This window comes from Mus caroli, chromosome 15 (genome assembly GCF_900094665.2).
Source record: "Mus caroli chromosome 15, CAROLI_EIJ_v1.1, whole genome shotgun sequence".
Taxonomy (NCBI): Eukaryota; Metazoa; Chordata; class Mammalia; order Rodentia; family Muridae; genus Mus; species Mus caroli.
This window is the reverse complement of record NC_034584.1, coordinates 69,142,440-69,160,529: the sequence shown is the minus strand read 5'-3', so window position 1 is coordinate 69,160,529 and position 18,090 is coordinate 69,142,440. Positions and strand designations below refer to the sequence as shown.

Sequence of the window (18,090 nt, the reverse complement as noted above, 5' to 3'; positions counted from 1 at the left end):
AAAAAAAAAAAAAAGAAATATCCAGAAGTCCTACTCATGTTTCAAGTTTCATGTCCCAATCAGCACCTTGGCCACATTCCTGGATCTATGCTTGTCCCAGAGGAGAAGGCTGCAGAGATGAGGGCTTCTCTCTTTGAGTGATAGTTCTTTCTTAAAGGATCTTCATCATGATAAAATCTCAGATCTTTAGCATCTTCAAGACCAGGGAGTAATAGTCATAGCTCCCAAGTTTCCAGGGTGTTGTCTATTTCCATGAGGACTCCTGTGATATTAATTACATAGGTTCTGGTCACCCCTGGGGTAGCAAGCTCTCAAGTCCAAAAAGACAGAGCAATAATGGATGCCAGGTTGTCAATCAATTTGTCAAGTCAGGCCTTCCCACTGGGGGCATCCAATATAGATTACGACTACAGGAGAGGCAGTGTAAGGCTTTGTTTGCTCGGAGTGAAGCCATGAGCTCCTGAAGGAAATGGTTTCCACCTCTAGACAAAAAGGAATGGCAACACCTACATACCATTGAGGGCTCATCTCCTGAGCTTTCCCACCACAAGCAAGTGCTCTTTGGAAGTGGGGGAACCCTCTCTCTTCCCCCAGCATCAGCCCTCCCAATCCAAGTGGTTCCCTACTCTGAGCCAGCTAACATGAGCTAGCTAGTGCGGCTGGCTGAAAGGGCAGACATGTGAACTGGCAAGCAGGACTTGGTGGACTCAGTTTTTCAAAAGAAAAACAGAGATCTTGGCTAGGAGAATCAATGGTTTATTGGACTCAACAGTGGGACATTGAGCAGCACACATAGGAACCCTGGATAACCCCAGATTCTTATATGTGGATGGTGATGGAACAATACCTTGGAATCTGCCTCTTCCATGTGCTAGCCACATGCCTCCAGGGTCAAGAGCAGCAAGCCACAGAAAAATAACATTACAGGAAGTACAGATCTGAAAGACCTAGCAAGGAGTGGGGTATCTACACTTCAGGGGCTATAAAGATGAAACAAGATGTCCCTCACACTACCCCGAAACATAATGATAAAAGGACAAGGGTAGGGTTTGTTGGATGTACCATCACAGCAAGGTCTGTAGGTGGACTGAGCCCAGGCTGAACAGAATTACCCCTGCCATGGTCCAGGTGCTGCCTTCAGTGAGAACTGCTGCATTGCAGAGGTCTTCCTTGCAACAGGAAGTCTTCACATTGACAGCAGTACCCAGGAACTCGGTATTTTCAGGATTAGTAGGGCAGATGGGAAGGCAGAGATTGCTCTTTACTTTGATTGTGTGAGAGTCTGCAAGACATCAGGGAGTGACTTACTTCTTATGCAGCGACAACAGAGCATCCCAATGTCTGGGCCATATACCACCAAGTCTGAATGGCCCAGAATTGTCTCTAAGGCATGTTGAAACCAGATATGGTAGCTCAGACTTGTAATCCGAGGACATGGAAGACTGAGGAAGGAGAATTGTTGTGAGTTCAATTCCAAACTGGGTTATATAGGGCTTCTAGGCTATCCTGGGGCTCAAGTGTGACCCCATCTCAAATAACAAACAAAGTGAAAATCAAGACTATGGGCTGGTAAGGAGGCTTGGTGGATAAAGTGCTTGTGTGCACAAGTATGAGTACCCCAGTTCCCATCGCTAAAGTGCATCAAAAGATGGGCAGACATGGTGGTCTCTGTGCTCAGAACACTAAGATGGAGATCCCCAAGGTAGGCTTATTGGCTAGACCAGCTCAACCTGCAAGCTTGGGGTTCACTGTGAGACCCTGCCTCAGTAAATAAAATATTTGTCACATAAGATACCCATCAGTTGGACTGTGAAAGGCAGTCTGTGTTCTGGTTGAGCGAGGCTTACTCTAGAGACCCTTTAGAAAATTCTACAAGGGACAGAACCATTAGCTATGCTCCCAAACACTAGGCTCCTGACACCACAAGCCCTCAATTCTATAATCCTGTGGCCATCAGTCTCTTAGTACAATGCCCCAAACACCTGGTATTCTGGCTGGACTCCACCCTCACAGTTACCTGCCTACAGCCAGGTATGTTCCTCCCCACAGTTACTTGGCAACAGCTGGGTAGGCTTGACCTACTATAAAAGGGGCTGCTTGGCCCCTCCTCTCTCTTAAGCCCTCACCTCTCTCTTCTTATTGCCTCTGGAGCCCCCCCTTTCTCATTCCATTCTCTCCTCATTCCATGTGGCTATGGCTGGCTTCTACTTCTCTACCTTCTCTTTCTCTCTCTCTCTGTCTCTCTTTGTGTCTCTCTGTCTCTGTCTCTCTGTCTCTCTCTGTCTCTCTGTCTCTCTCTGTCTCTCTCTGTCTCTCTGTCTCTGTCTCTCTGTCTCTCTGTCTCTCTGTCTCTCTGTCTCTCTCCTTTTGTACAATAAAGCTTTAAAACCATGAACTACCTCCTTTCATCTATACTCGCCCTCCTGAAGCAATGGAATAAGTCTTCCTCTAAAGAGCTGTGTCTAATCTCCCACAGGAAAGTCTCCCAGTGTTTCCAGTGACTAGAACGAACCAAGGATTCTCCCCAAAGCAGGAATCACCCATAGCCTCCCAACCCCCACCCTTGATCCCTTTGAGCCAGGGCCACTGCCACCATCACCCCCTTCTCAGCACTTCCAAGGTTTCCAGAGATGTCCTATGATGCCCAAGAGCTAGAACTTGTTGTCCCTAGATTCTATGAGGCCCAGGTACCATGTACTGCACCCTCCCAAACCCCAAGAACTGTCTTATTATGGCTTCCCACAGACAGATGCCCACCATGTGGCTTGAGGGCACACACAGTCCAACTCCCACATCTGCCCGCCTTTATTTCCCCACATCTAACACCCAACATCCATAAACTTCTGTATCCCATACACTTGTACCTCCAGAGTGCATGTACATCCACACAGGTGTACTCAGATGTCCTAACAGGCAAAGTGCTGGGGAAACAGTTTCGTAAATGAAGTGCTTGCCACATGAAAGCCTAAAGACCCATTTCAATCCCCAGCAACCGTGTAATATGGGAGTACAATATGGGAGTGCTGGCTTTGATCTCAGTGCTCTGGCGGGGGGATCAGGAGGTCCTGGGAACTCTCTGCTACCTCCCTCCTCTCCATACCCAGCATACTTGGCAAATCCTAGGTCACAGTGAAAGATCTTGTCTCAAAAAACAAGATGGTTGGGACTGGAGACGTGGCTCAGCAATTAAATCAGTTGTTGGTCTTACAGAAGAAGCCCAGTGTTTGGTTCCCGGAGCTCACAAGGTGGTTTGCAACCATCCCCAATTCCAGTTCCAGGAGAACTAAGACTCATTTGAATAAAAAAGTAGACAGTGCCTGAGGAACAGGGCTTAAGGATGTCATCTGAGCTTTAAGTACATTACATTACATACATTCATACATGTGCACCCACATTTATAGACATACACACAAAAAGACACAGCACAGTGTAAGATCGGCTAATGGCACAGCAGAAAGGGCATCAAGTCTCTTAGATTCTTGCAGTTCCCCAGGCAGTTATATCTAGGAGACCTACTCCAGGAGACAGGCAGGTGTGGTCAGGAACAGTGGATAAAAAGGCAGGGCTGCTCCTGCCTTGTCTATATGGAAGATTTGCCTAGAAACTGACACTTTGAAGGGGCTGGTATGTCCTAAGATCTTCTCGTTTCTATCAACATTTCTAAGTGATTCCTTTAGCCTAAGCTCCAGATTCCTTCTTTATATGTAAAGACTCATTAGATGCTTCTAGCTCTCCTGGTCTGTCAGTGATCTAGTGAAATTCTAGACATAAAGTACTGGCAAGAGCATCACATAACTGCACTGATAACAGATAAACACCATCCATGCAAATGGGCAACCCTGCTTTAAAATCCACATTTCAGCACATCCCTGGACTCCAACATTCCCCACATTGTAGGAGTCCCACTTCAACCACAGGAAAGCTGTACTTGGAGGGAGGGGAACCATGGTCCACAACAAGTAACACACCCAACATTTGCTCCAAAGCCACACTCAGCCATCTTTATATAGGCCACAGGGCACATACCCACAATAACTTCTTCTTCCTGAGTAACACAGAATCCATCAGAGTAGGGGCAGGTCATTGATTTGCAGGAAGTCTCAAGTGGGACCCCCAGGCAACAGTAGCACTCCAGCCCCTGAGCTGAGAAAGAAGATAATGCATGAGTGCTAGGGCATGCCCTTCCTAGGCCAAGCATCTCCTCTCAATGTCTTTAAGTCCACACAGCTGCTGGCCACTAAAACAGAGCAAGGACATTGCTGCACATTCACCTCCACTAAAAGCAAAAGCAAAACAAGAGCATCCATTGTTCAAATATGCTCTATACTGCTTCAAATATGCTCTGTACTGCTGTCTCAACTAGCCAACCCCACAGGAAAGACCTGCACCCCTAGAGGTGTTTGAGACACATTCACCATATTGGGAAGACATAGATACCAAATGTCTGCTGAACCTGTGAGTGGGTGTGTAAGTAGTTATTGGGGCCCTCAGATGGAGAGGGCTCTTCTGACCTGTCCCACCCTTAACATGCAGAGCTGGCCCCTGGTTATTGGCCCATGACATATCACATAACTTGCCACTGTCCAGCTCAAAGCTGAGGCTCACTCTGAGGCTTCCCCAAATAAAGATGTAACCTGAAGTATAGGGGCATCTGAGAGCTCAGAGTTGGGAAGTTCTGGCATTCAGGTCTCATTGGCTGGGGCAAAAGGAAAAGCCAAATGCCAGGCATTAAGTATTCCACACCACTTGACTTGGCAGCTAGGAGGAAAAGAAGGTTCTGCCAGTTTGTGTGCACACAGGCTGGTGTCCTGACTGGGAGGCCAGGGCAATAGGGTAGAGTCTAAGGACAGACTGCTCTGGTGGCCAGGGTTCCTGGCACAGGTCCAAGAGTCCTTCTGGCATGTTTTGATTGTTGCAAAGCAGGGTCTGGTTTACAGACCCAGTAAAGCACCCCAGCACAGGAGGCTTCACTCACCACAAGCAAATCCCCAGTCGATTGGCCACAGCATACCCAGGGTACTGGGCACACAATGGAAGTACCTACAACCCTGAAGCCCTTTTCCATTTCCATTGTACCCTCCTGCCCCTCTCCCATTTTCCATCTCACCTCTTTCTGCACACAGTAGGGCCACAAGAAGGATGAACACACAGGTCCTTGTAGCATGAGAACTGTCCATCCTTGGAGAAAGGGTACACAGATAAAACCTTGGAAGTTGGAGCCAGTTAATAGACCCCCAATCACATCCCTGGGCTCTCACAGGGCTCAGGCATCCAATCTTCCCTCCCTCCAACCCCCCACACAGCTTTCCCAGAGGAATTCATGTCTGCCTACTTCTCTCCTCCACCACCCACCCAGTTTTTCCTTCCTAATCCCACACTCCCACCCACAGCCCTATCCTGAAGGCTCTTCCCTTTGTCACCTAGCAGCTCTCTCCTGACACCAGTCCTTACTTCCTCCCTGACCAGGTTGCAGGCACAGTGGAAAGGTCAATCAGATGTGGACTGAAATACTTTATTTTCCCCAGCTCCTCCCAGCTGGATTCCTGAAAAGGGAGGGGCTTCAGTACTTACTTCTGACCACTGTGTTTATTTTGTAAGAGATAGCATGGTTTGTTGGTGACCTAGTCAGCCAGATTTATATCAGTTGGTGAGGGACAACCACTCAGTTGGGGCAGGACCATTATTCAGGAGGACTAGGATGTCAGAAGAGCTGGGGCCACAGGTGACTTGTGTTTGCCATTCAGAAAGCAAGGTGAGGGGGCAAATGTTTGTGAACCTACAACCTCTCATGCCTTTCTCACAGTGGCTGATTCCTTTCTATTCACTTCTATAAGATTAGGGATGCACTTTAGACTTTTCTCTCAGGTCAGATGTTAGGCACGTCTGATTAGGTTCTCTCCTGTCTTTTACAAGTCCTAGGCAGAGGGGAGAGGAAGCCAGAGAAATAGACAGTTTAAATTGTTGGAACTAAAGTCCATAGATTCTTTCTCATTATTTTTCCCTTTTAGTCTTGAAGGCTGGGCTTGAGAGATGAGAGATGGCTTGCAGATACTTTGGTACCTGTTGGAGTGGCTAGATCACGGCACAAAGCCCCTCTTTGATGGATATTAGAGCGGGGGGGTGGGGTGGGAAGAGATTTAACTATCATTTGACTTCTAAGTTACAACAATAGTGGGCCGATGATGTCCAGATAGCTTCCTTACCAAGAATAAAAAGACTAGTGCGAAGTAGTTGTCTAAATAATATCACAGATGGATTCAAATCTAATGTATAGGGAGTGTGATCTCCTGAATTGTTTAAAAAGAATATACCTTACTTTAAAAAAGAATTATGTTTCACCATATGTAATAACATTCATATTCTCATGTGCTTTTAAATTTTTAAAATATTTTTAATTTAAGCTGTTACATCATTTCCCCCTTCCTTTCCTCCCATATAACCCACTTGGACTCCCACATTTTTAATACCTCTTTTATTTTATTGTTGTTATACCCAAACAAAACCATGTGAACACATATGTTCCTGACTATAAATACAAGGTGCTCAGGCTGTATAATGTTAGTTGTAGGAATCTGATTTCAGAGCTGGATACTTGGCCTTAGTTTGGGAGCTCTTCCCCATGGAAGACTGTTTAACTCTCACAATTCCTTTTTGGTACCTGTAGTTCTTTGTCTAAGGCTGGGACCTGTAAGGTTTACCCTTCTGTGATAGTGGGTCTGTCTGTTTTTATCATCTGGGGCCAAGTCTTGTTTAGGCAGCCATGCTGTCAAGATTTCATAGGTATGAGAACACTTCCTACTTGTCAGGGTCAAAGGGACTGCCACTCTCCCAAATTCTGGCACCCATTTCCTTCTTTCCCAAACCAGTCATTCATCATTGCTATCAGAAGGGACAAGTGGCACTCTGTGGTACCTACTGGCATACCAAGACAGGCCCTGGCCTTCAGGCTCCCTCAGTACCTGTGGCTCCTCTCAGCTCTTCTCACCTGACCCCTGTCCTAAACATCCCTTACTTCTCATTCCTATATAACCCTGCCATTTGAACCATGTGCCTTCTTGCTCCCCCTTCCTTTTGCTCTCTCCTTTTTTCTTCCTCTCTTTTTCATCCTCCATCACTCTCTCCCCCCCTCACCCATGGCATGTTTGGTCTACTCTTTTCCGAACTCCTCCAGATGCCTCTAGCTGTACTCTCCTTCACATCTTCAGTAAAGCCTTCCCCTCAACCATACCTTACAGCAGTCAGGCCCTCACATTACACAGTTTCCTGGGCTCTTAGAGTTTTACCACCCTTTCCCATCTTCTTCAGTGGCCTCTGAGCCCTAAGATCCAGAGCTGTGTTGTAGATATACCAGTTTGGAGCAGGACACTGCATGCCCACTGGGTCTCTGCATTTTGATTAGCTGAGATTTTCTCTGACGGTCTCAGTTTGTTACAAAGTGAAGTTTTTTGGATGATAGGTAAGGACTACACTGATTTCTGAGTTGCCATTACTGTTGGCATTTGATCTAGCCTCTGCCCCACAGTTACCTGGCAACAGCCAGGTGTGTCTGACTCATTATAAAAGGGGCTGCTTGCCCCCTCCTCTTGCCCCCTCCTCATTCTCTTGCTCTCTTCTCTTATTCTCTTGCCCCTTACCCTTCTCCCCACTCTATCTAAGTGCTCATGGCTGGCCTCTACTCCTCTTCTCTCTTCTCTCTCTCTCTCTCTCTCTCTCTCTCTCTCTCTCTCTTCCTCCCTCAACTCCTCTCCCCATTCCCTGAATAAACTATATTCTATACTATAATGTAATGGAGTCGGTACCTCAGGGGGAAGAAATGCCTCAGCATGGGCCAGTAGGGGCAACTCTTTCCCGAACACCATACCACACCTCCATCAATTACATCCCTGGCTTCTGATCTTTTTATAAAACACAATTACATCCTGCGGCATAACATGATGATGACCAAGAGTGACTTATGGAAGGAAGAATTTATTGAGATTTATAGTTTAAAAGATTAGGATCTATAATGCTGGAGAGTCATGAGAGCAAGCAGCAGACTCAGCAATATCTGAGCTATCTCAACAGGAAGCAGAGAAAGCAGGAGAAATGGGGCAAGGCTATAAACTTTCAAAACCCACCCACCATGCCTTATTTTATCCTTCAAGCCTCCATAGCCTACAGTTTTCATAACCTCCCTGAGTAGCACCACCCAGTGGAGATGAAGTATTTAAATACATTAGCTTATGGGACAGTTAATCCAAATGTCAGTCATTTCAAACCTTCACTACAGTTTCAGGTGGGATGTTTAAAACCACATGGGTGACTAGGTTTTTCTCTGCCTGTGAAAGAAACCAATGCAAGCAAAATTAAAAGAAACAAAAGGGCAGGTTTATTTGGGGGCAGCTCTCAGGCAGGTTCACCTGTCCTAAGGAGTGAGGTGAGGGAAATCACTGGGGAGACAGGGTGTGGTGGGGTGGGGGCTGGGAGGGCTGGGGTGGGGCACAAATACAGGAAGAGAGAATAACAGAGGAAGGGAGAGAGAGAGAGAGAGAGAGAGAGAGAGAGAGAGAGAGAGAGATCAAAATGCCTAGATTATATAGGAAAGAGCCTCTGGGGGGAGGGGAAGCTCAGCATCTGGGCTGCAAAGTTCAGGGCAGCTGTGCAGTGGGGGCATGCTAACCATACCTTGCAAGGCTTAGGGACTGAGTAGGGCTGGAAGAACATGGAGGCCATGTTTGCTCTGATATGTTAAATAGGCACCTCAGCTGCTTCTGAAACCCAACAGTGACCACCATTAACCTTTTCCCACCTGTTGAGAATGCATCAAGGCCTTACTTGATGCTGGCTCACATTGGAAACATTGAGATAAATAACACTGAGGTCTGGGAGGGAAGGTTGTATTTGATTTACACTTCCCTATTGCTGTTGATCACCAAAAGGAAGTCAGGACAGGAACCCAAACAGGGCAGGGACCTGGAAGCAGGAGCTGATGCAGAGGCAATGAAGAGGTGCTGCTACTAGCTTGCATGCCATGGCTTATTCAGCCTACTTTCTTATAGAGCCCAGGATCACTACCCTAGGGATGGCCATACCTACAAATAGCTGGTTTCTCCCCCATCAATCAGCAATTAAGAAAATTCTTTACAGCTGAAGTGTACGGAGGTACTTTTCTCACTTGCCCCTCTAGTATTATTTGTACTGGTTATCATAATTGGACCCTGGATCCTTGAAAGTGTTACCAACTATCAGATTAAAATGCTAGAATCACTGTGTTAGGTCCGAAATCACTGTACTGAGACAAACACTTACATATGCCATAGGCAAGAGTGTTTTTGTTTCAAGATAGCAAGATGTCTGCATGCAGGGTGTCAGCCACTTATTAAAATAGCAAGCCCAGACCAAGGGCACAAGTCTTGTATGGAAACCTAAAGGAATTTTAGCAAGAGCTAGGTAATCTAAAACTTAAATGGTGGGTTCCAGGAAAGTTACATGGGTCCGTTTCTGATTGGCTGCTATGTTGGTTTTACTACATTTGGTGAGAAATTCCAGGAATCAAACTCAGCTCCCAGTGTCTCTCAGAGTCATCAATGATTAAGAGCCCATTGTTGGAATCTGCTTCCCTGGGAAACTGAAACTTTACTTCCAAAGTTTGTATTTTGTTTTTTTTTTTTTTTTCAGGGAACCTCTCAACTGCCACTCAACAACATTATTGAAGAAAAGCAAGGATTTGACAGGGACTCTTAAGTAGAGGAGAAAATGAGGAACACACCTGATTCCATTTTGAAATCAGGAAACCTTCATGCTCTACTGTTAAAAACAAGTCTCCTCTGTTTCCTGGAGCCTGATCTGACCCATTACATGACCCTAACTTGTTTTGGTCACTTTTCCTAATCTCCATGAATCATGTGAAGATCTCACATTTTTCTGGTTTGTTTGTTTTGGTTTTTGTTTTGGAAATTTGTTGTTACTTTTCCACTGTCTTTCTAAACTTTTGAAAGACTCTGGAGTTTCTTCCTGAACCTTTTAGCCAGTCTGTGGCACACAACTTTAATCCCAGTAGTCAGGAGGCACAGACAGGCAGATCTCTATGAGTTCAAGGCCAAGTGAGTTCCAGGACAGCCAGAGCTGCACAGAGGAACCTGGACTCAGAACAAAAGGGGGATGGGGTGACCCCCCAGGTAAAGGAGGTGCTTATGGAGGATAGTTGACTGATGTCTGGACCTACTCACAGTAGGTCCAGTTGGTCCCCGAATATATCCTGTGGGCATTTTCCCCAGTTCCAGATATACTTAGATTGATATACTTAGAAATTGGCAGAATTCTCACATTGGTGCCCTGACCTGTGGATTCAGAGGAATTATTGTTGGAAAGGCTAAGTGGAAGCCTTTAGAGTTGCCTCTGCCAAAAAAAATAGTGAATCAAAACCAGTATCATATTCCTGGAGGAACTGCTGAAATTAATGCCACTATAAAGAACTTAAAAGATTCAGGGGTGATAGTTCCCTTTAACTCTCCTATCTGGCCAGTGCAGAAGACAGATGACTAATGGAGAATGACAGTTGATTATCAAAAACTAAATCAGGTAATAACTCCAGTTGCAGCTGCTGTACCAGATGTAGTTCCATCACTGAAGCAAATTAACACATCTCCTGGTACCTGGTTTGCATCTACTGATCTAACAAATGCCTTCTTCTCAGTACCTGTCCAAAAGGACCACTACTAAAAGCAGTTTGCTTCCAGTTGGCAAGACCAGCTGTATACCTTTACAGTTTTGCCTCAATGATATAGTAACTCTCCTGCCCTCTGTCATAACTTTATTAGAAGGGATCTTGATCCTTTGTCTCTTCCACAAAATATCCCTTTGGTACACTATGTTGATGATATTATGCTGATTGGATCAAGTGAGGAGGAAGTAGCAACCATTTTGGACTCATTAGTAACACATATGCATATCAGAGAATGGGAAATAAATCCAACCAAAATTCAAGGACCATGCACTTTAGTGAAATTCGTAGGAGTCCAGTGGTGTGGAGCATGCATCAATATTCCTTCTAGGGTGAAAGATAAGTTATTGCAACTGGCCCCTCCTACCACTAAGGAAGAAACACAACATTTAGTGGGTCTATTTGGATTCTAGAGACAGCACTTAGGTATGTTACTCAGGCCTATTTACCAAGTGACTCAGAAAACTGCTAACTTTGCATGGGGTTTGGAACAGAAGGCTCTTCAACAGGTCCAGTCTGCTATATAGGCTTCTGTACCACTTCCACCATTTGATCCATCATATCATATGGCACTTGAGGTGTCAGTGGCAGAGAGAGATGCTGTTTGGGGTCTCTGGCAGGCCCCTATAGGTGAATCACAGATGAGACTTTTGTGATTTTGGAGCAAAGCTATACAATCATCTGCAGACAACTATTCTCCCATGGAAAAACAGCTCTTGGCCTGCTATTGGGCCTTAGTGGAAACTGAAGGTTTGACAATAGGACAAGAGTTATCATTGTTGGGAACTAAAAAGGGGCTCTGGGATGGAGGCAGGGAAGACCCACAGCCCATTAGAGTTTTACCTATTCTCTGGCCTGTCAGGCATGGGAGAGCTGCCATACACTTTCCACTCAGCCCTTGGTGAGCATTCAAGCCTCTGACCCACTCTTCAGGGGGTGGCTAAGGGGCAGCCCTACCTGAGAACCCTGGAGCAACTTTGCTAAAGCCACCAAGGTTATAGGAGAGAGGGATAAGGGAAGAGGTCCCAACACTGAGGAGAGTGAGTGCAGAGGATCTTGACTGGAGAACAGGAAGGCCTTCTAACAGGAAATTAAAAATGGCTCATTAGGAGAAAGCCTGTCCCATCTTCCAAGCACAGTGGGCCTTGATGAGCAGAGACATTCTATGGTTTTGGTTTTGGTGCTTTATTATAGAAATGCAGGGGGGAAGAGAGAAAGTAGAAAGAAAGAGAGTGAAAGAAAGAGAAAAGGCTAGAGAGAAAGAGAGTAAGAGGGAGAGAGGAGAGAAGAAGACAAAGAGAGAGGAGAGAGGGCAAGAGTGAGGGATAAGAAGTAAGAGAGAGACAAGTAAGAGTGTAAGAGAGCAAGCAGGGACTGAACAGCCCTTTTTATGGTATTTACTGGGGAGAAGTTTAGCTTGAAGGTCAGACGCTTGGGCCATTGCCTATGTGACTTCTAGCTGTGCTTCTATTGTGAGGGCTGGGGGGCGGGCAGTAACTTAGGCAGGGGCCAGAGATCGAGGAGCAAAAAGGGAACGCCTACCGTGTCATGAAGGTGAATTATCACCCTTCGGGATTCAGACCTCAGCTCCACTGGAGACCAGCCTGCAATTCCTCACATTACCATGTGATCTGAAGTGCTAATGATTAGCTGGTTGCTATCAGACCCTCCAAGTCGTGAAGTAGGACATGCACAGCAGTAATCTATGATCAAATAGAAGTGGTATATTCGTGACCAGGCCCAAGCAGGTCCTGAAGGCACAAGGAAGTTACATGAGAAGTTGCTCAAATACCTGTGGTTTCTATTCCTGTTACAATGCCACGTGCTTCATGCACCTAGAGCCTCATGGGGTGTTCCCTATGATCGGCTGACTGAGGAAGAGAAGACTAGGACCTGATTTAATGATGATTCTACGCATTATGCACGGAGCACCCAAAAGTGGACAGCTGCAGCATTACAATGCCTTTCCTGGACAACTCTGAAAGATGCAGGTGAAGGAAAATCTTCACAATGGGCAGAACTTTGGGCAGTACACATGGTATTACAGTTTGTTTGGAAGATGTACCACTGTTCACTGACTCATGGGCTGTAGCCAATTGACTGGCTGGATGGTCAGGGGTTGGAAAGATCATGATTGGAAAATTGGTGAGAAAGACATCTGGGGAAGAAGTATGTGGATACATCTCTCCAAATGAGCAAAGGATGTGAAGATATTTTGTCCCATGTAAATGCTCACCAAAAGGTGACTTCAGCTGATGTGGAGTTCAATAATCAAGTGGACAGTCAGGCTCTTTCTCCAGCCATCCCTGCCATTGCTCAATGAGCACATGAACAAAGTGCCCATGGTGGCCGAGATGGTGGTTATGCTTGGGGTCAACAACATGGACTTAAACTCACCAAGGCTGACCTGGCTACAGCTGTTCCTGAATGCCAGATCTGCCAACAGCAGAGACCAACACTGAGCCCCAGATATGGCACTATTTCTCGAGGGGTCCAGCCAGCAACCTGGTGGCAGATTGACTACATTGGATCACTTCCTCTGTGGAAAGGATAATGCTCCTTCTTACTGGAGTAGATACTTATTTGCCTTTCCTGCACATAATGCTTCTGTCAAAACAAACATCCCTGGACTTACATAAGGCTCATCCAGCATTGTGGTATTCCTCACAGTATTGCATCTGACCAAGGAACTGCTGTCTTGTAGGGATTACAGTAAATATTTACATTTGAATTAATTCAAAGCTCTGAGCACACTTAACAGAGGCTTTTGTGTCATTTCTTTTGTCTTGCAAGCTCTGCCTACAAGAGATTTTCAGCCCTTGCACCCAGGGAACTGGGAATTATTTTTAGGCAAAAAGCAGCATTATTATAAAAGAATAAAAATTATGTCTGTTTCCTCCAAAGGCATTGTAACTATACCTGCTCACCTTAAAATACTAATTGAACAAAAAGGATTTTGAGGGATTAATATTTTTTTAAATTCTAGGGCTTTTTGGGGGGTATTTATTTCATTTACATTTCCAATGCTATCCCAAAAGTCCCCCACACGCTCCCTCCCCACTCCCCTACTCCCCCCCCACTCCCCCACTCCCCCCCCCACTCCCACTTCTTGGCCCTGTTGTTCCCCTGTACTGAGGCATATAAAGTTTGCAAGACCAATGGGCCTCTCTTTCCACTGATGGCCGATTAGGCCATCTTCTGATTCATATGCAGCTAGAGACACGAGCTCCAGGGGGATACTGGTTATTTCATATTGTTGTTCCACCTATAGGATTGCGGATCCCTTTAGCTCCTTGGGTAGTTTCTCTAGCTCCTCCATTGTGGGCCCTGTGATCCATCCAATAGCTGACTGTGAGCATCCACTTCTGTGTTTGCTAGGCCCCAGCACAGTCTCACAAGAGACAGCTCTATCTGGGTCCTTTCAGCAAAATCTTGCTAGTGTATGTAATGGTGTCAGCGTTTGGAGGCGGATTATGGGATGGATCCCCGGATATGGCAGTCTCTAGATGGTCCATCCTTTCGTCTCAGCTCCAAACTCTGTCTCTGTAACTCCTTCCATGGGTGTTTTGTTCCCAATTCTAAGAAAGGGCAAAGTGTCCACACTTTGGTCTTTGTTCTTCTTGAGTTTCACGTGTTTAGCAAATTGTATCTTATTGACTTACCTTCTAGGTATTGGTTAATCCATTAATCCAAAACAAAGTTCAAACTTAGGATTTATGAAAAGTTAATGAAATTGAGAACTTGTCTGGGCATTACAACCTGGCTTACCTATTCTCTAGCTGCTATTTCAGAAAATGCACATAAAATTATTATGTATTTAGGACTGTGTGTATACTGTCCCTTTGCATCCAGGTGACTGTGATAGGTTTACATTTAGTGAGCTTGCTTGTGATTTTAAAGAGCTCATGAAGTGATATCACTGGAAAGTTTTGCCTCAAAGAATGGCTAAAAAAAAAATTTGTCTCTACTTCAATATAAGAAGTTAAAAATTTGAATCTTTTAGTGTATTTTATTCATTACATGGAGGGTATCCTCTGACTGATGGCGCTTTACTGCAAGTCTTATACAGTGAGCTTTAAAATTTTGGAGTAGTTGTTGTTCCAGAAAATTTCAAAGGCAATACCCTTTTCAATATTTAGGACATCAGTTATATCCTAAATAAACTGTGGCACAGAAAATTCAAATAAAAAAATTCATCTTTCTTCATCTCCAAGTAAAGTTTTAACACCCTATTATGAAGCTGTTGCTGTATTAATACCGAATTGTAGGACAGAATCTTGAAAGTATTTTGGAAAAAAAAAGTATTTTCGAAAGAATGTATTAAGAACCTGATGAAATGTTTATTCCTTATTCCAAACAGCAATTAAAATGGTTATTGCAGAATACTGAAAATTGGACTGTTGCATGGCAAACATTTTAAGCAAAAATTAATAATCATTATCCAAAGATAATGTTACAATTTGCTTCTATGAATGCCTTTGTATTTCCTGTAAGTTTGCATACATAGTCAATAGAGAAAGTGCTTACTGTATTTATAGATGGCTTGTCTATTGGGAAGGCAGTATATGTAATTGGATCACATGTTTATTCTCTTGAGATTCCTTCCACTTCAGCACAAATAACTGAATTATGTGCTCTAGCCACAGTTTTTGAAATTTTGAGAAATCAAGCTTTTATTTTGAATATTGATAGCCAGTATATAGCTCATGGTTTGCAATTGCTTGAAACTGTTCATTTTTAGATAGCACTAATTCTCAAATTTTGCAATTATTTATGCAAATACAACTCCAGTTAAGAGAAAGTACTGTTCCTTTAAAGGACTGTCTTAGGACATTTAAGAGCTCATACTGGATTGCCTGGACAGACCCCTTAGGGCAATGCCACAGCAGATTTGTATACCAGGAGGATTTTAGACCTTACACAGGAACAGTTGGCCATACAATCTCATTCTTTACATCATCAAAAGTGTAATACCTTGAGACAATAAATTAGTACTTTTAGAGAATGTGCATGCCAAATTGTAAAGACTTGTCTTCAATGTCCTCAATTTCTACCTGTACTACATAATGGTGTTAATCCTTCAGGACTTATATCAATCAATTATTGCAAATGGATGGTACTCATATTTCTGATTTTAGCAAATTAAAATATGTACATGTGACTTCACACCCTTTCAGGCTTTCCAGTTACAACTGCTTTAACAGGAGAAGCAACTAAAAATGTAATTAGCCATTGCCTGCATTGCTTTTCTATGTTTGCTGTTCCAAATCAGATTAAAACAGATAATGGAACTGGCTAATTCAGTAAAGCATTTGAGATGTTTTGTAGACGATTTAATATTACCCATATTACTGGGATTCTTTATAATTCTAAAGGACAGGGCATGGAACTTTAAAACAATATCTTCATAAAACACAAAAACAAAAAAGGGGGGAATTATATCCCTGTACACATTATTTGAATCATGCTCTTTTTATTTTAAAAATTTAAAAGTTAGATGTCAAGGAACTCTCTGCTCAGTGTCTATGGCATGCTACAACTAGGCATACTTATGCCTAGGTGAATTGAAAGGATCTACTTACTGGTGTATGGCATGATCCTGATCAGATATTTAATATGGGAAAGAGGGCCTATTTGTGTTTTTTCTTCAGTGCAGGAGTGTGCTAGCTGCCAGAGTGATTGGTGTGACATCCTGATGCTGGGACAAAGAATGAGGCTGACCTGTGAGCTTGCTGAGTGCCCTGACAATGGTGACAGAAAAGCTGTATTGGACGTGTGTTCGTAATGCACCTTCACTTGCCTATGTCCCAGGTTGGACAAGCTGCCTTGCTTCAAGCTTTTAGACACTGTGGGACAGAGAGCATGGAGACTGTGGAAACTTAATCAAAAGGAGAAGTTATGATGACTCTTCTCTTTTCTTTAATGTGACCAGTTATTGTGACTCAATCATGAACTGGTCAGGATAGGGCTGTGGGTAGGAATGTGAGATTAGGTAGGAAAAGCTGGTGAGTGGTGGATAAGAGAAGTAGGCAGACATCTATTCCTTGGGGAAAGCTGTGTGAAGGGTTGCAGAGAGGAATAATTGGATGCCTGAGCTATAAGATAATCCAGTGATGTGAATGGGGGGGTGGGCGGTAGAGGCTGTCTATTAACTTTCTCTAACTTCCATGGTTTTTTCTGTGTACAACCTCTCCTAGGATGGATAGTTATCACACTATAAAGTCCTGTGTGCTCATCCTTCTTGTGATCCTACTGTGTGCAGAAAGAGGTGAGATGGAAAATGAGAGAGGAGCAGGATGGTAAAAACATGTTGGAAAAGGGCCTGTGGTTGTGGGTACATCCGCACATCTGTGTGTGCCCAGTGCCTGAGGGGATTGACTTGTGATGGGTGACGCCTCCTGTGCTGGAGTGCTTTACTGGGTCAGTAAACCTGCCAGTGCCTGCCTTGAAACCATCACTACATAACAGAAGAACTCTTGGATGATAATATCTCTGCCGCAACTCTGGTCACCAGAGCATCCTGTCCTTAGACTCTACCCTGCTGCCCAGGCCTCCCAGTCAGGACACTGGCCTATATGCACACAAACTGGCAGAGCCTTCTTTTCCTCCAAATATTTCCTCAAATAATGTGTGCAGGGATATAATTCCCCCCTTTTTTGTTTTTGTGTTTTATGAAGATATTGTTTTAAAGTTCCATGCCCTGTCCTTTAGAATTATAAAGAATCCTAGGGTCTCACTGGAGTCCCAGGATAGCCTAGAAGCCCCCATGTAACCCAGTTTAAAATTGAACTCACAACAATTCTCCTGCCTAAGTCTTCCATGTTCTGAAATTACAAGCCTGAGCTGCCATATTTGGCTTCAACATGTCTTAAAGACAACTCTGGGCCACCCAGGCCTGGTGGCATGTGGCCCAGACATTGGGATGATCTGTTGTCCCTGCATAAGAAGTGAGTCACTCAATGATATCTTTCAGACTCTCATATAATCAAAGTAGAGAACAATCTCTGCCTTCCCATCTGCCCTACTAATCTTGAAAATACCAAGTTCCTGGGTACTGCTATCAACATGAAGACATCGTGTTGCAAGGAAATCTATTGCAATATAGCAGTTGACACTGGAGACAGCTCCTGGACCACAGCAGGTGTGCTTTTGTTCAGCCTGTGCTCAGTCCTTCTGCAGACCTTGCTGGAATGGTCCTTCCAATGAACCCAACCCTTGAGCTTTTATCTGCAAGTGTAACCACTCCTTCCAGGAAACCTCTAGTGATGATTTATCAGTCACAGAAGCTCGAAGGTGGGGGTATTGTGTGGAACAACTTGTTTCAACTTTATAGCCCCTGAATGGTAGGTGCTCTACTCCATGCTAAGTCTTTAGGATCAGTTTGGGAG

At 44.4% G+C, this 18,090-nt stretch overlaps 1 protein-coding gene across 2 annotated transcripts; it reads right to left on the bottom strand.

Annotated features, from left to right (window-relative positions):
- Positions 1-740: 740 nt before the first annotated feature.
- LOC110310484 (lymphocyte antigen 6A-2/6E-1-like) lies at positions 741-5,491 on the bottom strand. Of its 2 annotated transcripts, none has more exons than XM_021183480.1 (4): positions 5,452-5,491; positions 5,108-5,178; positions 4,027-4,143; positions 741-1,282 (listed from the first exon to the last, which is right to left on the bottom strand). In XM_021183480.1, exons 2-4 carry the CDS (start codon positions 5,175-5,177, stop codon positions 1,065-1,067), a joined length of 405 nt encoding a protein of 134 aa, XP_021039139.1. In that variant the 5' UTR covers position 5,178; positions 5,452-5,491; the 3' UTR covers positions 741-1,064. The 2 variants fall into 2 exon arrangements, with proteins under 2 accessions (XP_021039139.1, XP_021039138.1); XM_021183479.2 differs by having other exon boundaries at positions 5,421-5,487.
- Positions 5,492-18,090: the final 12,599 nt, after the last annotated feature.